At 39.1% G+C, this 27,962-nt stretch overlaps 1 protein-coding gene across 2 annotated transcripts; it reads left to right on the top strand.

Moving 5' to 3' along the window:
• On the top strand, positions 1-27,922 carry NAMPT (nicotinamide phosphoribosyltransferase). 2 transcript variants are annotated; one of them, XM_079304335.1, is made up of 12 exons: positions 43-202; positions 10,400-10,556; positions 11,845-11,948; positions 14,539-14,667; positions 15,107-15,265; positions 15,617-15,753; positions 16,833-17,058; positions 18,232-18,351; positions 20,902-20,919; positions 23,547-23,687; positions 23,825-23,959; positions 25,600-27,922. In XM_079304335.1, the coding sequence occupies exons 1-12, from the start codon at positions 143-145 to the stop codon at positions 25,711-25,713; spliced, it is 1,500 nt and encodes a 499-aa protein (XP_079160461.1). In that variant the 5' UTR covers positions 43-142; the 3' UTR covers positions 25,714-27,922. The 2 variants fall into 2 exon arrangements, with proteins under 2 accessions (XP_079160462.1, XP_079160461.1); XM_079304336.1 differs by lacking the exon at positions 20,902-20,919 and having other exon boundaries at positions 1-202.
• Positions 27,923-27,962: the final 40 nt, after the last annotated feature.

Raw genomic sequence — 27,962 nt, forward strand, 5'->3', positions numbered from 1 at the left:
CAATCAGCGACCCCGCGCGCGCCCGCGGTCCCGTGTTTCCGCCCCGCCCCTTCTCCGCGCTCCCCCCGTTCTGAGCGCCAGCGGTGGCGGCGCAGCCCGGTCCTGTCCGTGCGGGCGGCGGCGCAGCCCGGGACTCGGCGACATGGAGTGCGGTGCGGCGGGGGCCGAGTTCAACATCCTCCTCGCCACCGACTCCTACAAGGTGGGCACGGACAGTCGCGTGGGACGGAGGGGGTCACCTCTGCGGGCACCGGACCCGCCGGGGCGCGCCATCATCGGGGCCCCGAGCCAGGCCGGCCCCGCCGCCACCGGCCCCCTGTCCGCCGGGCCGGGGCTGGGAGATTCCCCGGGGAGCCAGTGGGGCTGCCCGGCCTCAGCCGGGCTGTGCGGGGGGGACGGCGGGGGCCTGGCCGGTGCAGCCCCGCTCGCCCCCATCAGCCCCGAGCCGCTCCCCGCGGGGCGCCCGGGGCCGCGCAGCCGGGGGGCGGCGGCGGGGCCGGAAAAGAAAGTGAAAGCGGGCGGGGTGGGCGCCGCCATCCCGCCGCCGCTGGGCGCGGGGCCGGCCATGGCGGGCACGCGGGGGGCGGGGGCCGCCCGACCCCGAGCACCGTGCGGCCCCGCCGCGCTGCCCGGCCCCCGCCCCGCCAGGGTCGCAGGGGCCGGGCCTGTCGCTGCCTGGGGCAGTCGCTCCGTCCTGCCCCGGCTCCGGTCCCTCCCGCTCTGCTCCACTCGCGCCGGCCGCTGCCTGCGGTTGCGTGCCCGGCGGTGATGCAGCGCGCTCCGGGGACCGGCTGGCGCAAAACGCGTGTTCTGTAGCCCCGTGCTTCGCTCCCGGCCGCCGCGGTGTCACATTGGCTGGGCGAGGTATTGGTTCAGGGGGGAGAGCCGCTCGGCACGGCCCTCCTGCGTTTCTCGGAAATAGCGGTGCTGGCAGCAGTGCAAAGGGCAGGCGCGCCGTCCGCGCCGCGACCCGCTGGTTTGTGACCCGCCGCTCCGGGCGTGCAGTGCCCGGCCCGGCCCGGCCCCGCGCCGTGTGCGGCTCAGCCTCCGGCCCGGCCCGGCCCGGCCCACCGCCCGGCCTCCCCCGGGCTGCAGCGCTCACTCGCTTCCTTCACGAGATGCACTGCAATGTCGGCGAGCTTGTTGGTGGCCTCAACAAACTCCAGTAACAGTCCCGGTTATCGCTGTAAAGCATTTATTGTGTTTTAGCTCTTTGAGCGCTGGGCTGCTGGGATGAGTTGCAGGGATGGGGGTACTTCTGGATGGGGGAGTGGAAAAAGCGAAAGCTATCTTGTGGCTAGGTCTTGTTACTGAGTAACTGCCAAAGTACGAACTAGTATGTGGTCCAACTTGGCTTGTAGTGATATTATTATTACTCTTACTCTTTTTTTCATTCTGGTAAAGAAAGTTCACAGTTGTTGTTGCTGTTTATGGGAAGGAGTTTTGGAAGGTGGGAAGATGCTGATAAATGTCGGAGCAGCTCAATCAGGGCATCCTGACACTGACTGAGGGCTTGCAAAGCTGCTTCCACTCAGGGTGTAATCTGGCTACAGTGCCCTTTATGAACTGTGCTCCGGTGTTTGTTATCTAACTTATTCAAATATGGAAGATACACTTTTTTCCATGTCTGAGACTAACCACATTAATTACTGCAGGCTTCGATTTAAACAATGCCTACTTTAATTTGCACACTGCTTTTTCTAAATTCTCTGTGTGTGCTCAAGGATTGGTGGTAGTGTGACACACTGGAGTGACATAAAACCAGTTTGCTTCTGTTTTGTTTGCTGTTTCATGGTATAGATGACTTGGTAACATTCCAGGAGTGGTAGAAATCTTAAAGAGGTCAAATAAAGGCCTGAGGTGTTCTTTTTTATTTTTTTTTCCCCTCCAGTTTAAGACTGAATTTGGATGAGGTTTTCTGTGGCAGCTAGGGGCATTTTATATTATATTTAGAACAGTTGCCCCCCTCAGGTGCTTTGTTAGGGCTATTCAAATTGTCAGTCTTTCCATATGCTTTTTCCCAGGAAAAAGGAACTCCAGTGCCTCTGAACAATGCTTAAACAAGTAGCTGCTTTTATCTTGTTAGGTAATATGAGCAAACATCACTTATCTCCTCCCTGGATGATACTGTTGTTTCCTAATCAATGAAACACACTTAGCAAGAGCACTTTCAGTAAAATTGCACTAAAATATCTGGTAGTTTGCAATGTCAAGCTTTTTACATGAGTTACCAAACACTCTTATTAGCAGTCAAAGGAAAAGTGAGAGTTGATTGGGGAGTTTTGCTTTTTTTTTTTTTTTTTTTTTTTTTTTAAGATAGTTTTGCTGTACCCATGACAGTGGCAGAACCTGTCTGTACTGAACATTTAGACTGAGAAAAAATATGGATCAGCTCAGAAGTTTGCATGATGATCCAATGCCAGTCCATACAAGCTAATGTTGGTGACAAAAATCACATAGAAATATATACCTGTGCAAGAAAAAATACCTGCAGACCATACTGAGTGGTACAACTCTCAGATTAGGCAGGTGTCCATCAGAAAACAGATATCTCAGCTTCATATCTATCACAACTTGTTAGTTTGAGTACTAGCTCCAGTGTCCCAGTTCTCTGTTGCTGCAGTTGGAAATTTAGGGTGAAAACACAACTCATTACTGGTTTAGTGCCTATACGATTTCAGAAACAAAGTGATTTGGTAGGCAAAGATTTGTCTGTTGAGAGCCAATCCATCCTCCCGTCCTTCTGCATGTGCATCATAGGACATTTCCTCTTAAGTAATAGAGATTGTCAAATACTCTATTTCAAAATCTTCAAAGTGTTTTTGAAAAACTTCTGAGTATTATTCTGATTGCAAGTAAAGTGAATATTTTAGATGAGTAGTTCCCAGTAGGTGAATATGCACTGGTTCCAGTACCAAATTTCCATTATAGACTGGAGCTTACTCAATTGTACAATAAGTGCTCCAGGATTTTGAGGCTGGGATTCAAATTATACAGTTTATCTCGAAACCCAATAACAAGATAAATGTTTTTATATCACTTAGATTCTTCTTGCTGTGTACTTTGTTCCATATTCTTAAGCTTTTACAAATCCATCAAAAGTGTAATTCCTCCTATATGCTGGGAGTTTTATGCCATCCCCTCAGAGTCTGGGCATGGGCATCTGGTGTGGTGTGTGTGCAACATGCTGATAAGTAACAGCAGTCTTTTTAATTCTTGTGATCATGAGACTCTCAAGAGATTCATCAATGTAGTTATCTGGGGAAGCTCATTGTCTTTGTGCAGTATAGCAATGGCATTTCTATTAGTGAAGTTTTCTGCTAGGGACTTGGTATTGCTGAAAAGGAGAGGCATTTGAAGTCAAAGTCCTTGTTGATAGAAAGCTGCAAGTGAGGGGGTATCAGCAGGCTCCTTGAAAATCACAGCTCATGCTGTGTGATGTCTCAGTCTTGTGTCTGTAGCGAGACACAATTTATATAGCTGCATACAGATAGACAGGTATATATAGATTATACAATATTCTGTAGCAGTCTTGCCCCTCTGTGTCAGTGGGGTTCTGTTCACCCTCTGCCCTTTCCCAGTGAGAGGTCCATGCTCCCCAGAGCCTCATTTGTCTGACATCATTGACACACCTCCTCTGCATTTTCTTTCTCTTTGATTCCCAGTGCTCTGTTTAGCCTATGTTTGATTATTTCTGCACAGGCAAGAAATATTGCAGGGTGTATGTAGTCTGGAACAGTATTGAGAGGATCAGCACAGGCCAGGCCTGGGTTGGATGGACCATGAGCTGCAAGTGGGGAAAGACTGAACCTTGTTTGCTGGAGTAATAATAGTTTATTTTGCTTTTGCCAATGAGATCTATTACTATTGCTTGGCATGTTTTGTAATTAAGCTGATAGCTATAATAAGCTGCCATGCAATTACCTCTTTGGAGGAGCTAACTTGCTATCTAGACTGTAAATGAGCTCTGTTTCAGAATTAATTTCTTTCTGGATGCTTCAAGGAAACCCCAAATACACATTTTAACTCTGTATGCCTCACATGTTGAATTTTAAGTATTTGTCACTTCAAATGACTTCTATTACTCTGTGTGGATGTAGGAGAGCTCTGACTTCTGAAGCACTTCACGTGAGTGTGTGTTTATTCTAGGCTCTGGCAGCCTGTATATTCTTTATTTAGAAGACTAGAGGTATGTGAGGAAGAAACATGAGTACTCTTCAGCCTACTGGATTTGACTAGTACTTAATGACTGCAAAATATTCTTTACAGCAGCCCGTATATATTTTTTTTCCTTAATTAAAATCTTGTGGTGGGAGTGTGAATGTGTTCTCTTATCTGCTGTAATTGTGCCAGTGGAAAGGCTTTGGAAGCTCCTTGTGAGACACAATCTTCACGCTCTCTAGGTTCATTATCTTCCAAGTTGTGATTTGCAGTCACATGGTCCTGTTACAAACCCCAAGACACCATTGCTCGAAAGGAGCCCTGCAACTGTGCAGTATTCAGACAATTTTTAAGTTATTGGAAAGCCACCCTTTCTAGAACCATTGCAGCTTTCATCGTTGAAAAGATAAATGTTTTTCCTTTTTCCTTAAGGGATGGGAAACTTACTGCAGCATGTGCAGTACTACAGCTGACTTGTCACAAATGTGTACACAGTAAACATAAGGCATTTTGTCATCACTTTTGTGATAATCTTGGATGTCAAACTGCTGGTTTGACTGAGGTAGAGTTAATTTTCTTCCTTGTAGCTGCTATGAGGCTATGTTTTGGATTTGTGCTGAATACAATGCTGGTAATTCAGGGATGTTTTTGATTTTGCTGTGCAGTGCTTGCACAGAGTCAAGGCCTTTTCTGCCCCATCCCACCAGCAAGGAGGCTGGGGATGCACAAGGAGGGGACACCAGGACAGCTGACCCCGACTGACCCAAGGGATATTCCATACCACATGACCATGCTTAGCATGTAAAGCTGGGGGAAGGAGGAAAGGGGGGAACATTTGGAGTAGTGGCATTTGTTTTCCTCAGTGACTGCTGCACGGGCTGGAACCCTGCTTTTCTAGGAGTGCCTGCCTGCTCATGGGAAGTGATCACTGAATTCCCTGTTCTGCCTTGCTTATGTGCAAAGCAATTTTACTTTCCCTGCTAAACTGTCTTTATCCCATCCCATGAGTTTTCCACTTTTACTCTTCTGATTCTCTCCCCTGTGCCACTGGGAGGAGTGAGTGAGTGGCAAGCAGGACTTGGTTGCCAGTTGAGGTTAAACCACAACAAAAACCATGAAAATCTTTAGTGGTAAAGTAACTACTGTAAAATGTAGCTGTTTTTAAGCGCTGCATTTTATCTGATAAATTTAGAATGCAATCAGTTCCGGTGCTTTCATTTAAAACACAAGGTTCAAGTGTATGTGGATCTGGTCATGTGTAGCATCTCTGCTGATAATGCACAGCTTCCATAAGAATTTAGTTGCTTGCATGTGCTTTCCTTATTTTTCATAGTACTGACTGGTATATTCTTTTTTCTCGCCTCTGGTCCTCTTATTTTTCAATACTTGTATAAAAAGGATGGATGAACTCAAATAGAGACATTAGAAGTGGTACAAGGTCATCATTCAGTCATAACCTCCATTAGCTTATCTCTCTCATCCCATAAGAGCAGATATCTCTTAATATTCTCACTTTGGTTCTTGAATATTGTCTCAATCTTATGCATTCTAATAAGGTCTCTCTAAGACTTTTTTTTTTCCCCTATGGTAACCTGAAGCTTATATAATCAAAATAGTATGATTGTACTTGACTCTTGGATTTATTTTTTTTTAAACTCACTTAAAAATGTCTTGCACTTTACCTGCTGTTGTTGGATGCCTTTTCTCTTGAGTTATTAAAGATTGGTTCTTCTGACATTTCCTCTCTTGTTCAAATAAATGTATCATTTAACCATACTGGCTTTTGGTTTGGTTTTCACTTCCACTATTGTGGTATGGTATGCACTCTTTCTGTGATTGCTTTGAATGCTACCAAAGCATCCCTGTTGAATATAACTGTTAGGCACAGTTGTGTTGGTTTTTTCCCTGAAGAGGGTCACAATGCCTTCTAACTGTTGTTAGTTATCTCATCCCAGTGAGATTTATCTGATAGGGCAGTTCCTTTGCTCCTTAGTCCTGGTTCATCTCCTTATTGTTGCTAATAATGTTGTTTTCCATTTAGGTTGTTGGCAAACTTTGCTTTTAGCTGCTCTGCTGGATAAATCTCCTAAAGGTTTAGATAAAGCAGTGCTTCATACCATGGCCCCTTTCTACAATGTTTGTAAATAACATGTAATACCACAGTTCATGGAGGTCTTGGGGTGCTTTGCAGAAGTCTCCCCAGTGTAAATACCAGCAGTACCACTGCACTAAAATCATCTCCCTCAGCAAGGTGTACTGTACAATATCTTGTCCAACAAAGCTTGTAGATTATAAGAATATTTATATTTTTATGTCAGAAGTTTCTTATCTAGCCTAGAAAAATGCAACGTTTACCTCAGTGATCCCTATTTTATGATGAATACCCATTAATTCCTTTTTCTTAAAATTTAACTCTTAATGTTTGGGGTGGGTTCTTCAATAGATGTTCTAAATGCAATTTGTGCTTCATTGTTTTTTCCTCAAAAAAAATTTGTTTTAGTTAAATGGATGTAGTCCTTGTGAAGGTATTCTCTGTTCAGAATATACTTTTATTTGCATTAAATTTAATAAGGAGCTCTCACAACTGGAATAAAAGTGCTCTATTTCAGTCATAGTGCATAATCTTGTAGGTAGTAGTTCCAAGGCAGTTTGTCATATGTTTTATAGACAAAACCTAAACCACAGCCTTTGAACTAAACATCAAAAGGCCTTTGAAGATACTTGGGGGAGTTGTTTTCTTGTAAGGGTCTCTTAATCCCAGTAGAGGCTTTTGTTTGCTTTTCTGTTTATTGGTTAGGAGTTTTTTTCTTCCTGAAGAGAAGGGATTTCCTATTGACTTTATAGTCACTCCTACGTATCAAGAGCTTGTCTGTCCTGCTTCTGTCATACTCTGACTGAAAGCATAGTTATCAATGCTGTCTCCATCTCTAAGTCACATAAAAATTAATTTCAGATTCTCTCTGCTTGTTCTTTCTACTCTTCTTTAGGATACAGAAATATGCAGGTTCATCAGACAACAAGGATCAGGCATTTTTTGAAGCATAGTTTTCATTGTCCAAGTGCCTTATAGCATTGTGTCGGGCTTTTTCTTACTGGTTGGTTTCTTTTGTTTTCAGTTGCATTCTTTGTGTCTTCTTTGAACTGCTCTCACTCCTAGACCTTGATCTTTTTTCACACTGTTTTTTACCACCAGATATTTCACTGCATGCCAAACCTCCTGACCACCACTGTGGCAGGTGGGTATTATTTCCCCATGTTCTGGAAGTCCAGCAATGGCAGCTAACACAATCAGCTGCTGTGACATTTTGTGGGCAGATATTCCTGATAAGTATGGTGCCTTGTCTGAGGATTGGGAGCAAACAGATGGCCAGATAACTCAGCAGGAGTTGTAGATCTTGTGCTTAACTTCTTGCACACCTGTACAACACAGAACCAAAGAATAGTTTGGGTTTAAAGGGACCTTCAAAGGCTCTCTTGTCCAGCCCCTCTGCAATCAGCAGGGGCATCTTCAACTAGAGCAGGTTGCTCAGAGCCCCATCCAAACTGATCTTGAGTGTTTCCAGGGATGGGTCATCTCTCACCTCTGGGCAGCCTGTTCCAGTGCTTCACTACTTTTATAATGATAAAAAAATTGTATCTAATTTGAATCTACCCTCCTTTAGTTTAAAACCATCATTCCTTGTCCTGTGACTACAGGCCCTGCTAAAAAGTATGCCCACATCTTTCTTATTAGCCCCCTTCAAGTAAGCGGTGGTTGGTAAGTGTGATAGTTTTAAGATTGTGCCTTTAGTTGAGTAATATTTAAAAGGATGCCTCAGCTTTGTAGATTAAACTAGTAGCTTTGTGGAATGTCAAAAGAAGCAAATATAAAGTTACAGCTGGAAGATTTGCTCAGATGTAAATATTTTAATTGCCAGGGATGCTTATTTTCACTGTTTAAATAGATTTTAATGTTTTAAGAATATAATTGAATACTACACATGTGACTTACAAAGTTAGTTCTTTATCTCCTTCAAGTATTTCAAGCAACTGAATCAAAAAAATATTTCTGTCAAACACAAAATTTTCATATAGGTTTGAATCCCTAGAAGAAACTATTTTCTGGACACTAGCTAGTATGTATTTTTAGGTAAAGATCTAATCTTATGTCAGAAAAGATAGCTAAAGCTGTGATGCAATGTTTGAGGAATTTGAGTGGGGTTTTTTTTAGGTTGGAACTGTCAGCAAGGTAGTCAGGAGGAGCTGTGTCCCCAGGTATGCTATATAAAGGATAAATCTGATAGCATTTCAGCTCTCAAGTTCTGGTTTGCAGCCAGGGCACTCTGTTTTGTGATCATGCTTCAAAGCAGACCTAGAGTAAGTCCCTAAATGCAGTAAGAAGAGATGACAGTGTTGGCTTCAGTAACTTGCCCATAGTTGGTAAGTTGTATAAACTTTTTTAAAGAAACCTAAGTATCCTATCTCGTGCAGATACAGTTTTCATTGTTTAGTTTGAACTGCTGTGGTGAGAGCAGCAGCATTGATTTGGTTTGCTCTTGAGCTTGCCACAAGGAATTGAGATCCTCATTTGGAGGATTGGTCCTGGGACATCTCCTGTGTACCCTTGCAGCTGCTGGGCTCTGTTGAGCCTTTACTCTGAAATTACAATATGAAAAGTCCAGTCCCAGTCGTAAAAAGCAAAATTTTTCATGACATTGCTGCAACTTGCCTTGGTGGCACCAGTGGGAAGGAAGGAATTCCCACTCTCTGTGTCTTTATAGTGCATGAGCATTCTAAGGATTGGTTACAGGATCTTTTTCTCAGAATGCATTTAATACAATTGCTTGTAAAGGATTTCCATACTTACATGTATATGTGTGTTCATATACCCATATACCTATTTTTGTCTGCTCCATAGTGAAGAAGAGAGGATATGCGTGTTTTCTTTTGTACAGGGGTTTTGTTTTCCTTTAAGTGGTGGTATCAAGCAGAGAGTTTTCTGTGAGCTGGCAGTGTGATGTACTTCTTGGAAGTTCTGCATAGAGCTAGGAAAGGGCATGTTATAATTTGTGAAGCAAGACATTTATTAATAGCTAGAACTAAATCTAAAAGCCAGGTTTTGTCTTCGGGTCTAACATTGCTACTGTTAAGCATTCTGCTTTTGAGTGGTGTGGAATTGTAACAAAATAGGTTTGTGCTCCATTAAATGCCTGTGGTGCCACACTTTGTTTGAAGTCAGGGCAGAAAACGTGCAATGACAAGCTTGGGTTTTATTTGATTGGCCTTGTAAACCTCAAACAAGCAAAGACAATAGAATGATCTTTAAATTGACCTTTCTTGAATGTTTCCTTGCAGCATTGGAAACACAACCATAGCAGCCTTGTGCTGGTACAGGAGAACAAAAAAATTCAGTTGAGTAATTTATTGTCCAAACTGAGATGAAATACTAAATTTAAATGATATTTGAGAATAAAAGGAAAAATGTTATTTTAAAATCCTTTAAGGTAAAGTTTTAGGAATACAGGTAAAGCAGCCTGCAAATATTTTTCTTTGAGAATGTCAGAGATATATTTTTAAAATCGGGACAAGAAGGGTGAAGCAATCAAACTATCTGTTTTCCAATTCCTTGTGGTATTTGAAACAGAAAATTTTAAGCTTATTTGGAGTAAGTAACAGCAAGAAATGTATAATGAATTCGTGCTCTAACCTGTAAATATAGGAGTTTGAAAAAAAATCAGACATGATTTTTGCACCATTTGAGTTTCTTTCTGATGTCTGCTTTCTCAGTTGTAGGAACAGTCTTTCCTTATGGAATGTATAGATTTGTTCACAGACTTCTCATCATAATTTAAGAACACTCTTGATACCTTCAAATTTGGTTCAAAATGCCTTATCTTGATTTGTATATTCTGTAATTTAAACATTATTAGTTTGAGGTTTCTGTCATTGTGTGTTCTTCTTGTTTAATATGGAATTAAGGGGTTTGCATGGTGTCATCAGGGGAGGGGAAGATTAATCTCAGGGAGGAAGACTTGAAAAAGAAACAAAGAATAACAGAGGGAAGACAGTCTTTTGAACTGAAAATTGAAGAAGGTTGAAAACCTGGAAATTCCCTAAATAGTTGTGTAGAATGTGAATGGATGAATAATCACAGTCCAGAAGAGCTGGGAATTACTTTTAAGCTTTAATGTGTAAATATGATTTCTCCTGTGCTTTGTAGTGATGTTTTGAGTTATTACTGAAATTTTTCTTGATCTAGGTTACACACTACAAGCAATATCCACCTAACACAAGCAAAGTATATTCCTACTTTGAATGTCGTGAAAAGAAGACTGAAAATTCCAAATTAAAGAAAGTGAAATATGAAGAAACAGTTTTTTATGGCTTGCAGTACATTCTGAATAAATATTTAAAAGGTAACTGTCTCAAATTTCAGTAAATTCTTTCCTCTAATGAAATAATCTAACTTTTCCTCAAGCTTGTAGTCTTATAGTTGAAGCAATTCCATATTATCCTGATATACCACAAGTAGTGACATGCATAATATCCTATATATGTGATTATGAAAAGAGTTGTCCACCTTCATAAATTGGTATTGACTTAATCCAGATACCTGTCTACTATCTTTATTTATGCCAAAGGTGTATAAAAATGGAAAGGTGTTCATGTCCCAACTTTAGTGGGCAAAAGTGAAATTAATAGAAAGAGACCAGAACTGTGCATAGAATCACAAGCAGAGGATTTGATGGAAAATACATTTTGTGTTTTGAACATTAACTTCAGTTCTGTATTTGCTGGTTTGTTTACCGTGCAAGCCAATAATGGTTTTAAATTTCCTTAAATTAAATTTTAATTTTCCTTAAATTTTGGATGGCCCTCAGCTTAGATCATTGAGTATGGCAGCTACATGTGAAAGTCATTTTTATACTGATAATTTTAAGAGTAACATGTGAAAATTCCTTGGTGCTGTTTAAGATCTTGTTTGCTTTTTTGCCTTACATAAAATACCACCTGTTCTGACCTGAGTGCATGTTGCCTTCTCTCAAACTTTAAAGGAAAACTTTAGTCATAAGTTTTGTGTCTTTGTCTTGATCCAATAAACATCTCTGCCAGTTCCACCAAAGACTGAAATTCTATTATAATCAAAACACTTGATAATTTTATTTCTTTTGTCTTTAGCAATCTGAGGGTTGTTCTCTAAGGTAGATAACTGACCCTATAGCAGCAGCATGCTTATTCAAATAATGTGGTTAGTCTGCAGGTTCCTATCACAAAATGGTCAGTCAAAGGTTGGTTGCAAAGTCTCTCCATGAGGATTCTCCCTGGACTGGCACAGCTTAACCCTTGTGCTGGCTGTGTCCTTGCTGCATGTGCCAACTTGCACAATCAACACGTTCTTCTGGAAAAAGCACCACTGTTAAACCTCTTGACTGGTTTTTGACCGTCGTAAAAGAGCAATTATCTCAAATTATCCTGAGTCATCTGCAAACCACAAGTGTATTTTACCCTCATGGTTTCTTGAGCACTCTAATCTATTTAATAAATGAAAGTAAAGTTTGGTTTAAGCATTCTGTATTTGGCATTTTCTTCATATCTTTGTTGAAGGCAAAGTAACTTTGCTGTGCCTGAACCTTTTTGTTATTTTTTTTTTCAGTTGATGAATATTGCAAGTTTCTAAGCTTTTATCTGTTTCTGAAACTCCAGGTAAAGTGGTGACCAAAGAGAAAATCAAGGAAGCCAAAGAAGTATATAGGGAGCATTTTCAAGATGATGTCTTCAATGAAAAGGGATGGAACTATATTCTAGAGGTAAAAAAAATTGCAAAATTATTTGGAGATCATTGTGAAGGATTTCTGAATCAGCTGTGGAATAAATATGGCAGTCTCTCCTTTTAATCTTGATAATAAAGACTGGATAAATTTAGCTTCTCATGTTTAGTGTACAGGGAGTAGCAGCTGTCGAAGAATAATCATATAATTGTAATCCCTTAGAGAAAAGTAATTTTCATCCTTTCAGATGCCAAATGCAGCTTTGCAGGTAATAAGGATTTATGGCTGCCATCAGCCAGCTCCTGTGAGTGGGGGCTTGTTGGCAGGGCTCCATGAGTGATACAGCACTCAGTGGTTGCCTGCATCATTTACATTTCTTTCTCTAATCATTACAGTTCTTACTCTAATGCAGGAAGCATTACAACTTATTGGGTGTATAAATAGTTCCAGAAAATACACATTTTGTTCAGTTGTTTTGTATATTTTTGAGGCATATGAATGTTGAACTTTATTATAAAATATAAACCTTAGGCACTTGTGACACACAAAAGTTAAGTCTTTTCACAATTATCTTTCCCCTCTTTGATTTAAAAAAGTGTTAGACTTCAAGTAATTGCAGACATCTCTTCTCTGTAAAAGCAGCAGATTCAGACTAATAGTATTCATCAGAGCTGTACTAATCTCTGCAGATTAATTAAACACTAGCTTTCATTGTGGGTTCTGGTGAGTGAATATTTTTCACATTTGGAAGCCCTTTTTCAGTCCTTTGCATTTATATTTCCCTGAATAATATTGTAAGTACTAATTTCCCTAATTGTATGTACTTTTATGGTGGCATCTGCTTATTAATATAACTGGATGTCATCCTGCCACCGGGGTGGACCATAGGTGTGCAAGAGAAGAGTGAATTTCAGCTAAATGTTGCAAATGGCAGCAAGCCCATGGTTTTCAAGAGAGTTATGGAGAGGTTTGTAGAGGACTTGCATCCAGTTCAAACAACTATAAATGTGAATTCTATCCATATTTATGTTTAAGCTACATTATGCATTGTGAACTGCTTTCAGCTGTGTTAAAGTAAGCTTGATCCCTCTTTGGATAAACAGAATTAATACACTTTTAATGTTGCATGCCTGTCCTCACTGAGTTGTAATGTGGCTTGACTAAGTCCATTCAATTTTTAATCTAGTCAAAATAAGCACTCCTGCATACCCTCTGTTTATTCCTTTGTCAGGTTTTCTTATTCAAATTTTAGATATACATATATATATAAAACCCAAACATGATTTTCATGTCTTGATCTCATATGCTGGTGGCTCTCAAGCTGGAATTGTATGTACTCTTTGAGTCCTTGTATGCCCTTTATGCCCAGAGTCCTGTTTCTGCTCACTGAATTCCAGTGTATGTTCACACAGCTGCCACTGTTTCTGCCAGCTCACTGGCCTCAGGTGTGCTGGGTAAGGTGGAGGGTGCAGTGGCTGTGTGAGTCAAGTGCCAGGGTGAATTTGACATGTACACATATCAGTTTGCACTGAGAGCAAATGAATGGGTGAATTCTCACAGGGTGAAGGGTGAAAGAAAGGAATGGGTTTCCTGGAGAGCAAAGGGCTGGGGTAAAGGCTGGAAGTTGGCAGGAATCAGTGATGAGTGATAGAGGTGTAAGCCCTGAATTGTACAAGTCAAGTCTACCAAAAATTTTTGCAAAGGGCTATATTACAGAGCCATGGCATAATTAGATCACTTTTCTTCCATGAACAAAATCGACACCTCTAGTAACTTTGGAGTCTGTTTGGTTTTTTGTTTTCACTTAACTATACTTTTGCCTTCATTCAATCATTAATAAGTTACTTTGATCCTTTTTGAAGGCTTTGTTTTCTTTTATTAGTCCATATATCTCCAAGTCTGACAAATAGACCCTGTGTGGTATATAAATACAATTTGCTTTAGGTTACATTTTTGAATAAACTTTTAAACTGTAAGGTACAGGATATTTCTGATGTCTGTTGAGTACTGGAGAATATGTTTTGATGCTAGTTATGAATCTGTAATTTCTCTGAATTGATGCAATTTTTGTTGCCTTTAACAGGATATCTCATGGGAAGCTTTTTGTCAAAATATATTATCATCCAAAACATTCTCAGTATTGCCAGTACAGCTTGTAGAGCTCTTAGGGAAAGTTATAATTACTCCTCTTGAGTTGCTATTTGCAGGTTACTCTTTTTCAAAAGGCATATTTCACACAACATCTAGTCCTTTAGGGATAAAAGACTGACAAAAGAGACATTCCAATATAAGACTTCATGTTTAGTGAGTAATTGAGATGAAAATATTTTTAAAATAGTTATTAAATGGATCTTGCTGTAATAAATGAACTAAGCACACATCTATACTAAACAAAACTGGTGGATTTTTTTTAACATCTGGATAGTAGCTAAACTTTTTTTAGCTTACTGCATGTGAAAGCATTGAAGAAAATGAGTAGTAAATATTTCTTGTTCTGTGGGTAGAACTTGTGTATTTTTGTAGAATGCTTAAGTCTTCCTGGCTCAATTTGCCCAAAGACTGCAACTGATAGCCATCATTTGTTTTGATAAAGAGACTGGTTTTTAAGTTATTACTTTTTCTTGCACAGAAATATGATGGCCATCTTCCCATAGAAATAAAGGCTGTTCCTGAGGGCTCTGTAATTCCTAGAGGAAATGTTCTTTTCACAGTAGAAAACACAGATCCAGAGTGCTACTGGCTTACAAATTGGATTGAGGTAAGTTTTGGAAATTTAACACATTTTTTCTAAGTACTTTTAGGTTGAATCCTGTATTGCTTTAAAGGAAAATTCTGGCAACTTTTATTTTCTGCTTTAATTCTTTTCTGTAGTCATCTTACACAGACTTTTTTCCCTCACTTGGCGAGAGATCATAATAATTGTACAGGAAATTCACAGCAATACTTTAATCCATAAAAAAGGAGGATGGGGGTAGCTGTGTGTCATCTTGCTAGTGATAACTCCTGAGAAGGTCAATACCTTCCCTGCCTCATAAAAGCTAATTACTTAAGCTCTAAAGCAAACTGTTGGAGGCACCAGTACTTTCTGAACAGGGAATGAAAATAAATAAACCTTTTTGTGCCTGATTAAATGCCAAGTGGATATTGTCAAGTTCTAAACAAATATGCACCTAATACTGTGGTGGATTTTGTTTTAGACTATTCTTGTGCAATCGTGGTACCCAATCACAGTGGCTACAAACTCCAGAGAGCAGAAAAAGATTTTGGCCAAATATTTGCTGGAGACTTCTGGCAGCTTGGAAGGACTAGAATATAAACTGCATGACTTTGGCTACAGAGGAGTTTCTTCACAAGAGGTAATGCTGCTTGTCTGAGAGTTTGAAAAGTCTGATTGTTCCTAACTGTGAAGAGTTGTAGCATGTGTCTGTTAACCTCTGTGGCCCTGTTCTGCTCTGAAATTGTGAATGCACAGAGCATTGTGTTTGGGCTGTGTGGAGGGGGAGGTATGGGATGGGGATGGGTGCAATGTCTGAATGTGAGCACCAGACTGGGAAAAGTTTTCTCTCTCTTCCCAGTGGAAGTGAATAAAGAGAATATTGGTGAAGTGGGAATTGAGTCAGTCTTGCTGTTACAAACTAGTGCTAGGGTGGTGACTGGACTTAGGCTTCTGTATTTGGCATGGAAACTGAAAGTTGCATCTTCTTCAGACTGCAGGAATAGGAGCTTCTGCTCATTTGGTGAACTTCAAAGGAACAGACACTGTAGCAGGAATTGCATTAATTAAAAAGTACTATGGTACAAAAGATCCAGTTCCAGGATATTCTGTTCCAGCTGCTGAACACAGGTAAGATACCAGTCTAAGCCTTTCTAAAAACAGCTTAACAAAATGTAATTCTTTCCTTATTCATCTTTGTATCCAGAAGTATACCATACAGTGTTAGCCATGACTGATCCAGCTGTTGAAGCTGCAATTCTGTACTGATGCCTCTGTATGTTCTAGGGGCATGTAAGTAGCATGATTTTTAGCTATAAATGTATTTTAAATATTTTTAACTATAGCCTTCTTATCAGTGTCTTTTTTGGAATAAGCTTGAAGGCTATAGTCTCTAGATATGGAGGATTCACATTATAAACTTCAAATTGTCTTTTAAATATAGAATCATAGCTCTGTGAATTGCAGTTCTGGATTCTCACAATTCATGTTCTCCCTCCAGAAGAGGCAGTTGCTCTCAAGCTTCCCATCACTATAATTAGTAATGCTAAATCCTTGCTAAATCACTAAGAATGGTGGATGACATTTGGGAGTTGCCACACAGCACATAATGCTGGAATTTTAAGATAAAATTCAATATCCACTGACTCTTATGCTGTGCTTGAGAGCATTTTTAGGTCTTTGCACACAAGTTACTGAAGTCACTTTTATCAGCTGGTCTGAGCAGCTACATTAAACTGATCAACTGCATTCAGTAACTTACTACTGCTCTCAGCAACTTTGGTTTATGTGCTCACCTATGGCCTTGTACCAAGGGTAGTGTTCTGAGGTTCCCATGGAAGATTGTTTGCATAAGTTAGAGTATCCATTGTATATCACTATTAAAAAAGAAAATGAATTCTGTTTTCTTCTTTAGATTTTTCTAACACATGGTGAGGTACTTTGTTCTCAACTTTCCATTTAGTAGCATGAAGTTGTCAGAGCAGATGTTCTGTTCTTGAATCTGTAGTTCCCAGACTGTCTGAATTAAGTCTGTTTATTTATTATATAGTGTATTTATAATCCCTTAAAGGAACACAGAGGTGATAAGCACATAGTTTCTGCTGTTGTGTAATCATACTGCTTATCATTGTCTTCAACTGTTGCTGGCAGGAATTACAGAATGACATGTAAATGCAATTCTAATATGAATTTTTCAATTGCCTTTGCAGTACCATAACAGCCTGGGGGAAAGATCATGAAAAAGATGCTTTTGAACACATAGTAACACAGTTTTCTTCAGTGCCTGTATCTGTGGTTAGTGACAGCTACGACATTTACAATGCTTGTGAAAAAATATGGGGTGATGACCTAAGGCATATAATTGAAGCACGAAGTCCAGAGGCACCACTTATTATTAGACCAGATTCTGGGAATCCCCTTGACACTGTTCTAAAGGTAATTCTTTCTTGAAGCCATTTGTATACAAGATTGGGAGGGCAATTGTTTGTTTTGTAATGACTGGCTAGCAAACATATAATGATCTAACTTGGTATGCATTGTATATATTTGATGCTGGCTAATTTGAACCTATGAAAAATGTAGGTATTTACTTCATCTGAGTGTAGATATGGAAACTCTTTTGCAAATAGTTTTGTATTTTTCATCAATCCTATTCTTGCATATGGTTCTTGAAGCGTTTATGAGTTACCAGTTTTGCTGATGTCATGATGCTGGTATGATTTTATAAAGAGAAACTTCTGTCACTTAACAAATGCAATGGAAACAACTTGAGTGCTACTAAATGCCAGGCCAATAACAATTCTTACTGCTAAGTTTAAGTATCTTGGCATCCCATGTTAATGTAATTCACTATTTTGTGCTACAAATACATGTGTAGTCCACTTCTATCTTTTACAAGATGTGCATTTAAGTCAGTGGCACTGACTCCACATTGAAATATGCTTCTTGCCTCATTGTTCTTTAGAAAGAATAATTATTGTTGAAATTTCATAATAAAAGCAGCTGATACCTCTGAATTTGAGTAACTGTCAGCACTGTCCAAGTAAGAAGATAGGGGCAATGTTAATTACATTGGTACTCTATAAAATTAGATCTATACAGCTTTAACACTTTTTTTTTTTTTGCTTTGGGATAAGTGATACATCACAAATAGGAACTCTGAATGACCTTTATCAGAGCTGATAAGAAAAACTCCTATCTGAAATGTTTCATTTTAAGTATTTGTGGCTTACAAAATCATGAAAAGCTGAAAGCCTCATCCACCACCTTAAGAGGTCAAAAGAAGAACAGGATCTTCAGCTAACACATTTAAGAACAAAAAGTCACATCAGGCAAAGGGAGAGAGGGTGGAAGCATGGTTCTGATTAGCTCTAGGGTGCAAGTTCTTAAAGACCATATTGTCTGTGACTGCTCTAAGGGCTTCCACCACAATGGCTGGCATGCTTTTTTTGTGTGTGGATAGATTTAGAGCATGATTATGTGGGTATATTTATGGATTTATTTTAATTTTTCAGAGAAAAAGCATGACTCAAATGTGGAAATTGTTTCTTTATTGGAATGGCATGTTTTTATTTTCATTTTGAACTGTCTTCTTTCCCTTTTCAATAGGTCTTGGAGATCTTGGGGAAGAAGTTTCCCATTACAGAGAATTCAAAAGGCTATAAGTTGTTGCCACCTTATCTCAGAGTTATTCAAGGGGATGGTGTGGATATCAACACGTTGCAAGAGGTAGGAGAGAGATCCTGTTGATGTGTCAGGGTGACAGTGACAAGGTTGATATTTATCTGGACTCTGTTACAACTAGTCAGATGTTGCAGCAGAGACTGCTGATCCCACCCCTGCCCTTCATTCCAGACACTGGCAGTGATATCATAATGCATAAAACAAATTCATTAAAACTCCACAGGAAATTATTAAGATGCATAAAAAATTCTGAAAGACATTTTCTAATCCCCCTGTTGTAACCCTTCTCTTTCCACTGTCTCTGCTTTTGTTTGCTTTCATCATGCTTGTCAAATCTAATTGAGATCAAAATCTGGCAGTGTTTGGTCCTTTCATTGATGTCTGAGGCACACTGCATGATCACTGTGCTGCAGCCATAGTAGTAATTAACTGGTTTGGCTCATCAGTTTTGTACCATCTGAAGTCTGCTTGTCCTCACATATTCAAGGTGTCATTTTGAAGGATGACTTTTTAAAACCTCGGGTAAGGAAAGCAAGTTTGTTGATTGAGCAACTAGTGGAATAAGAATTAATTGAAAAGCCAGAAAATAAGTGTAAAAGACTAAGCAATAGTCAGAGTCAAAATTGCAATTTTACCAAGACATAAATTGATTATTTAGTAGATTCTGCATGCTTGAAACAAGTCATAAATTCATCACTATTGACTAGAGGTAGATAGGAGGTAGCACAATATGGTTATAAAGGTATAGACTGCAGTAACTACAGATGACAGAGGGCATGTAAGAGGAAGAGGACTTGACTTGGTCTGGTCCTGAGTCTTTCATCTTCACCTATATTAGAGTTCAAAACCAGAAATAAGTTGAATAAAGTTAAGATAAATTTTACTTTACTGACACTTGCCTTAGCTTTTTAAACTGACACATCCTTAGGTTTTTCTCAGCAAAGCTGACTTTTGCTGCTTCTCAAAATTATGAGCAAGGGAGGTATCAGTTTTGGTTTTTACTTGGTCTGAAGCTATTTGTATGTCTAACATAGGCACATAATGTGAAGCTCAGTGACAGAATTCAGATTTGTCACTCAGATCCCCAGAGAGCAGTTAATACTGAGATTGTAATCTGATAGACTAACTATAGTGCAGTCATGCTCTGCAACCTTTTTTTCCCCCTCCAATGGCCTTTAAAATAAATTCTATTTTATTTTTTTGTCCCATGTGGCTTTTTGAGGATATACAACTATGCTATTATGCTTAACAGAACACAAGCATGAGAGGTTAATAGCTGGGAAGAAAATCTTATTAGATAGAAGGGGAAGACACTGTCAAAAAAAGCAAAACCCACACAGAAGAAAAACATTTTTGTTTGTTCTAAGCAATGATCCAACAGGACTGATGCCTGTATTAGGCAAGTATGTCCTGGGTGAGATTTTCATGAGTTGTGAGAGGACAGAAACTGGACTATTGTTTCTTGCAAGGAACTCGGGTTGCTTCTTCTAACTTATACTGGACAAAATTCAAGGATGTCTTATAGCATCAATTCTGATTAAAATATTAAAGCAAGTATTTAAAAATCTTTGCACTAGAGTGAAAAACACTCTGTTCTCCATGTTCTAAATAGAGCAATAAAACAAATTGCAGCAGCTAATGGGAGAGGATGAGAGGCAGAATGAGCAATTCTTTGTTCAGGTGATCTGCCTGTTTGTATATTTTCCTTATGAAGCTGTAATTAATTGATTATGAGACATCTACCTGTAGAATGTAATAGAAGAGAGCAGAAGGTCCAGTTCCTCAAGACACAGAGAGCAGACAGGTCACTGCTGCCCAGTGGCACCTTCTCATTTCTTCCTGACTCTGATCTTGCTGTGCCTTGTGTCAGCTTTGGTCATTGAACCACTAGTCATTAAAATAATTTAGACCACACATGTAGAAGCATAACTAAATCAGCCAAAAGGGATCAGTTTTGTGGTTTAGTGAATGAAATTGTACTCTAAAAAGGTGCTAACACTTTCCAGCACTATACAGAAGGAAACAAACTCTTGTTTTGAGCTGGGAGAAATGGGCAGGAAGGGAAGTGACATTTTTCATTTGACAGCAGCAAATTATGTTGGAGCAAAATGACCATGATTTTGCAACCTAATTTTAGTTTTATTTAAATATCATTAATCTCTTAATCCTTTTATGTCAGTAAACCCCAGGTTTGACCATGCTGAGTTTTAGAAGATTGGATAATGGCATAACATCAAAAAAACCCTAAAACAACAACCAAAACCCAAAATAAAACAACCCACCAAAACCAAACCAACACTGAAGTATATTACTTTGCAAAAGGAGTTTACATGAACAAATACATTGTATCTCTATGGCCAACTTTTCCCCCCTCTTGTAACCTGTGCAAGATTTTTATTCCAATTATTCCATATCAGCTTTCAATTCTAAGCATGATTTATTGTTACATATCAGATGAAAGGTAATGGGTATAGTAGGAAAATCTAGAATGGTTAATGACCAATAGTCTCATTTAGCTATCCAAAGTAACTGAAACAAGAATATAGGAAACAACTCAGAGTATAAACTGGATTTTAAAATTCTTTGTTTTAATAGGGGATGCTGGTAGAACAGGTAAGGAAACTTTTTTGATTTTCTTTGCATTTTCACTTTTAAAAATCATTCCAATCTGCTAACTCCACAATATACTACACTTTCAAAGGATTTTCTTTGAACATTCAATTTCCAGATGTCTTTAAATTTTTATACAAAATAAATCCTCCAATCTAGAGACACAGTTCATGTACTAATCATGCTCATAATGGTCAGAGGAAGCTGGTCAAAACCTTGACACCTGAATTGTTCTCCCTGTATAGGTTTGAAAGTGTGAAACAAAAAAATCTTCTGTATTCTTTTCATTTGGGGTAGCTTCAGTTGTTTCAGATCTCCCCCTTTTCTTCTTCCCTATTACTACTGCTGTTTGCCATCTCTCCTCCATACCTAAGGAATTAATAGCATCTGGGCCTTTGCTGTGGCTCACTGGTACAGTCAGAGCTGGCTTTCAGCTCAGCCTGGATTTCCCTTCCCCTCCTCAAAAGATGAGTGTAAGTAAGGAAATCCCTGAGAGAGTGGAAAGCTAGAAGCCAGTTCTTCACCCAGGGTAAGTGAGGAGTTGTGCCTGTAGCATGAGATGAACAAATCTGTAAATTAGAGCAGCAGCAGAAGCTAAAAGGGGGTTCACCTTTCCTCTCAGCCAGGCTGCAGGGCCAAGCAGCCATGGCCCAGCTCTGCTGTGCACTAACATCTGTTAACCTGCAGGTAGCAAGGAGCATGAACCTCAGCAGCCCCTGCCTTGGTGTAGGGTGTTGTTTATAGCAGGTAGTTGTATCTTGCAGGCATGTTCAAGTGAGTTCAGTGTCAGTCCTGGCCTTTGTAACTGCACAGTGAGGTGAGCAGAGCACTGGCTCAGGCTTGGCCAGCAGTTCACAGAGCTCAGACTTGCTCAGGGTCTGGGCAGAACCAGAGGCCAGATGGAGTTTACCTATATTTGCCTCTTTAAAAGACAGTATAGATAAGTAGAATCCATACCCAACCCAGTTAAATCTCATTTCTTATAGCACCACTGGGCATTGTTCTCAAGTAGTACAATGGTATACAAAATACCATTTCTTACCCTTCCTTTGTCATCTTTATTTACTCTTGAGGTACTTAAAGGAGAATTCAATTAATTTCAATCGTTTATCTTCCCTGAGTACCTCTTTAAACTGCTTCCAGGAGAGTCTAATCACCTGAAAATAAAGATTCTTTTTGCTCTTGGTCACTGAGAGGGTATGATGTGTACTGCTAAAATCCACAGATTGTCACATATTTAAGAGGACATTTGTTGAGGATACAAAGCTTCCAAATGATTCTGTTGAAGTGGAAGTCATGGTGGTAGAGCTTGAGATTCATTTTGCTTGACTTGCCAAGTGAGGCTGAGAAAGTTGGTACCCTTGGAATAATGGGAACTCACTGGTAAGATTTCTCCTGGGGAAATCTGTCAGAAATGTACTGGGAAGGTGTTCTGAGCATGCCCTCAGAAGGTTGTGACTCTGCTGTCCATGTGTCATTCAGACTGAGAGTATCTGTGAAGACAGTCTGTATGTGACTAAGTGCATAAACAAAATACTGGTGTGCTCTTCTGTTTGCACTACCAGTTTGTCATGGGCTGAAATTGGAATTGTGTTTTTCATTTTTCCCCCCATCTTCTGAGCCTTAGCTGTCCCTCAAAAAGCAGTTTGATATCAGTAGCTCCTGAAACAGGAGCTCCTGTTCAGTGTTACTCTGGCATTTCTTCTTGATGCAGGTTGCTAAATTTGCCCAAAATTTGCCCAAATTTCTGACTCTGCTGATTTTTGAAACTCTGCACTGTTCCCCACAGATTAAGTTCTTCCATTCTGCTTCTTGCCTTCCTGTTTTTCTGGATGGATGGTATTTTGCTGTCTCACCCACTCTGGTTTACTCACCTGCTTTTGGTAGTAAAATGTTAGAAGAAGAGAGTTTGAGCTCCTGTTCTGGGGCTATAACCATCATTTCAGGCTGTCATAAGAGTAACAGGTCAGGGAAACAAGTCTTGGCCCTTTATGAGCATGACTAAATGAGCACCTGTTACTCCAGGCTGGAGGATGTCACATTTGTCTGAGTAGAGTGAGGGTGGAGGGAAATGATATGGTAACTTTTACCTGGGCTGTTGATAGCAGTCCACATTGATCTATACCTGCAGGAGAAAGTGGCAAAGCAAACTCTTTGAGCAGTTTTATGTGTTTGCATTTCCCTTCTTTGAACTTGCTAATCTTACTCTAGACAATGTGGTTTTCAAGAGGATTACTCTGTTCAAGTCATTGATCAGAGAGGGTAATAACTTTCTGGAGTTGTGCAGGATGACTGCATTGTTTCAGGATACCCATTAAATCTTTTATTTTCTTTACAGATCTGTTTCTCTGGGCATTGCATTACTGTGCCACCTTAGTTTGGGAATAAATGTGCTGGCATTATAATTGTGTTACAGCAAAAGCTTTCCAATTCCATGCTGGAACTGTAAATAAAAATGCAAACAGTATGCCAAGTATTGGCCAAATTATTATGTACATCTCCTGGAAACTGAATGTTAGTTGGCTTAATTGTCTGTAAAAGCATCTTGTTTAAGTAGTGTAATATTTTTATGGGAAAAATTAGGCATGGCCTAAAAGTACACTCCATCATAATTTTCTTTTTCTTATTAGATTGTGGAGGGTATGAAGAAGAATAAATGGAGTATTGAGAATATTGCCTTTGGATCTGGTGGAGCTTTGTTGCAGAAACTAACCAGAGACCTCTTAAACTGTTCCTTCAAATGCAGTTACGTGGTGACCAATGGCCTTGGGGTAAGTCTGTTCAACTTCTACCACTCTGCTTTCAGAGTGCCTCCCCTCTTGAAAACCTGTTTGACATTTCCTGTTACATTACCACCATCTGCATACCACAAAGTCCTTTCCTCCTAAAAACACCCTCTTCATTTTAGGTTAATGTCTTCAAAGATCCTGTAGCTGATCCCAACAAAAGGTCAAAGAAAGGACGGCTCTCGTTGCACAGGACACCTGCTGGAGAGTATGTCACACTTGAGGAAGGCAAGGGAGATCTTGAAGAGTATGGACAGGTAGGAATTTTCAAAATCTGTTGCATCATTCTTCATGCAAAAATAGACTGGGAAAAAGCAGGTTATAACTTAATTTCAGAATTTTTTTTTTGATGTGTCATTTTGTTCAACTCCCATCTCATTACCTCAAAAATTACCTCAGTACCAAATTCAGTAACACAGAATGTTAGAATGACAGTAGAATGTTCAGGCTTTGCTATTACAGATCTTTCTTTTTTGTTTGTCTTCAGAAACCTGAGGACATTACTGCTTTTCCCCAAAACTAAAGTCTCAGTGTTGCAGAATATGTACTGGCCAGGTAGTTTTGTTTGGCCTGGATTGTAGTTTATTTGAGGTGGAATGGGGACAGCTATAACCAAAACTGTGTTTCTACTTTCCACTGAGATTTTTTAAAAAATAATTCCTTCATGAGTTAATTCTCTGTGCACAGAGTAGTTCTACAGTTTTTAAAGATGCAAATTTAAACCAGGAGTTCAGTTTCCCTGTGAATTCTTTACAATTGCAAAATGGAATGTTATTTCCATTAAATAAGCCAAAACTTTGTCAGTCTCAGGCTTTCAATTTGATATGTCTGTGTCCAACAATGAATCATTAAACTGCATGTTGAGTCTTCCCAAGTTAAGAAGACTGTAAATAAGTTGTCAAATTGCACTTCTGCTTTTAGAAGTTGAAAGTTTTCTGATATACAGAAGCTGGTTTTATACTACTAGGCACACTGTTTTACATAACAGTAAGCATAAAACTTAGATCTCTGAGAAACTGCAAGATGAAAAAAGCCTGAGTTACACACACTGAAGATATGTACATGGATCTGTGCTTAGAAAAATCTTACAAATTTCTATAAGATCTTTGTGTCCAGAGCAGCACATGTTAATGATGATGAACATTCCTATACATGCAGAGAGGGAAGGACCTAATGGTGAGAAATCTCTTCAACACAAACTACTAGGCTTTGGCTCTGAAATTAGGCAGTATGTTGTCACTTCATTTTTGTCAGGTGAAATTATTGATTAAAATTTTTTTGGTCCCAGGAAATTAGAGAGGGTCACTGGTGTGGTGCCAGTTCTGGGGCTCCCTGGAGGCAACAGGGATGTGTACCCTTCTGTGGGCTCATTTCCCTAAAGCCACCAAGGTCACCAAGTGCAGGGACTGCTCAGTGTTGCTGCTGTGCTGACTTTTGTTGCCAGCTCTGCTTTTTGTCCTTCCAGTGTGCTGTGTGCAAACCCTTCCTGATATGCTGTTTTACAAAATATATGAGTAAAGGACACAGTGAAGAAAGATAATATTTTTTTTTTCTAGAGGAAAAAAATACTTCATTTAAACTTCTATAACTGAGTTGCATTTGACTGGTTGCATGTCACCTTTCTTACAAACTGCTCTAGCAAGGTGCATTTAGTATGTACTTGGCTTTGGCCACACTCAAGGGACTGCTTAGCACAAAGCTGCTGTCTGTGCAGGATGACCCAAGCCCTTTCTTCTGTGTAACCTTTAGTGAAAGGTGTCAGAAGAGGCTGTAAAGATTTAGTGTCTTGACAGTGTAAAGTTCCAGCCTTACCAGGCTGGATTTGTGTGCTTGCTTTTGAGTTTGTGTAACCTGTGTTTGCCAAATCACTCTTGCTAAACCGTGGTGTTTCTTGCAGGACCTGCTTCACACTGTATTTAAGAATGGAAAGGTAACGAAGTCATATTCATTTGATGAAGTAAGACAAAATGCCAGGCTGAAGAACAGTGAATTACAAACAGCATCTCACTAAGTTCCATTCCATGTCTGTGTATGTGTGTGTAACTAGTTCGTGCTGCATAGCTACTGGTTTATTGTACAGATTTGTGTGTTTGTGTTTTATGACATTGTAGCCAAATTATTTGTTGGTTTATGGACATACTGCCCTATCTTTTGCCAGTCTTTAGAAGATAAAATCAGGAAATGGTACTTACCTTGTAAAACATATTTAATGCTAAAGTGTGCTTTTTAGGGCCCTTTGCCAGTAGTGATTCAATCTGGTATTGATCTTTTCACAAATGAGACAGAGCTGAGAAACTTTTTTATATATAACAGAATATCACAAAATGGATTTACATAAAATTATCATGATTGCTTTGTGTTTATATTTAACTTGTATTTTTGTACAAACAAGATTGTGTAAAATATATTTAAAGTTTCAATAATTAAGTCTTTCCAACTTTTCATGATTTTTATGAGCACAGACTTTCAAGAAAATATTTAGTGGGGGGGGGAATCCATTGCCTTTTGTCCATTAATCAGCAAATAAAACATGGCCTTAAAAGTTTGTTGTGACATTGTTCCATTTGACAACTAAATCAGGACTCGTATCTCCTTAAGATCCCATAGAGTTGCTGACCTCACCATTTCTTGTAGTTGTCTGTATTAGTAAATCTGCATTAAACAAAATTACTGTTCTTACTAGAAGGTTTAGGTATTACAGACCTTGCTGGCACAGTAAGGTATGTAAGTGAAATGCCAAATTTGAAAGGATTCTCTACTGCAACTTAACTTGCCAAGTCTATCCCACTTGGTATATGCACCTCAATATTTTAAGAGTAAAGTTTTTAAGAGATCTCCTCTTCCACTATAGAATATATGTGTAAAATACTGAAATACGGAAGCGGTGTATTTTAAAGTAATTACACTTCTGGGTTTATTTTTCATATACTGTAAGTGACAAGAATTTAAAGCAAAATACTGGACTGGATAGTGCACTTTTTTACTTTTTTGTATTTTTTTCATTGATTTGCCTTTTGTCAGACTGGATGTTAAATTGTAAAGATGTTTAACTATTTTTGTTAACAACTTTAATAAAACTATGCTAGCCAAACTCCTACATGAATGGCAGACCTGTTTCCCCTTCTCACCCAATCAGTTTGTGGTGAGGAAGGACTTTTATTTTACAGAGGGTAACTGTAAAACAATGTGTTTGAGAGATACTTTTGAACTGTCTGCACTTGATTGTATTTGCTCTCTGCATATGCTTGATATGAGTATCTGCTGGAAAATGAAACTGTTGAGGATTTTATTTGAGAAGCTATGTAGTAACCTCTGAAATATTTGATAGTACTGTAGGATGGCTCTCACTAGAAAAGTACCTCCCTTACTTAAAAAAAACAACAAAAGTAAATAGTTCCTGTTCTGCTGGCGATCAACTATCAACTAATTGCTTAATATACTGATGTAATTAATTCTTCTAATTAGTAGATGATGTTACTGGAAAATGTTAAAGCCTAAAATAATTTAAGCGTACAAAATCTTATAAAATGTGCTTTTAAAGGAAGATTGAAAAGCCATACTTCATTGTTCTTACTATCACCAAAAAGGGCCACATCAAAGCATCCATAATATTTCCAGGGTTTGTGGTTAAGATGTTTATGCCCAGTCTCAATAGTTCTTGTTAATAAAAACTTGTTTTTCACTTGTAGTGTATGTAATTATACATTTAAGTGATGTATTGTTTCAAGAATAGTGTTTTAGTAAAACTAAATGCTGACCTTTTACACTGAGGAACTGCCTTCCCTTAGCTATTAATTATATTGTTTGGTTTTGGCCAGGAAAGATTTTGAATCTGGACTTAGGATCAGTAGCAGGTAAATAGTACAGAGCCTATTTCACTCCTCCACATGTGTACTAGGGAATTTTATGATGTATGGTTTAAAAGACAATAAAGTAAATGCTGCTTTCATTCTGTACCAATAAAAATTTTGATAACTATTGACTACCCATAACTGATATTTTTGTACTTGAGAACTGAGGATATGCTGTGGAAGCACTGTTTTCATGTGTACCATGAAATACATTATAATTGTTCAGTATTGTCTAAAACTTTTCAGCTTATTAGTTTGAAACTCAAAGAAAATTCTCTACTTGTGCATGTCACTTTCAGAAAGTTGTAATGTCACTCATTTTATTAAATGTTAATAACTTTAAAAGAAAAAAAACAAAACAAAAAAACACCTGGTGCTATTCAGACCTGAACACTTGTCTCTTTGTGTT

Source organism: Erithacus rubecula, assembly GCF_903797595.1.
Source record: "Erithacus rubecula genome assembly, chromosome: 4".
Taxonomy (NCBI): domain Eukaryota; kingdom Metazoa; phylum Chordata; class Aves; order Passeriformes; family Muscicapidae; genus Erithacus; species Erithacus rubecula.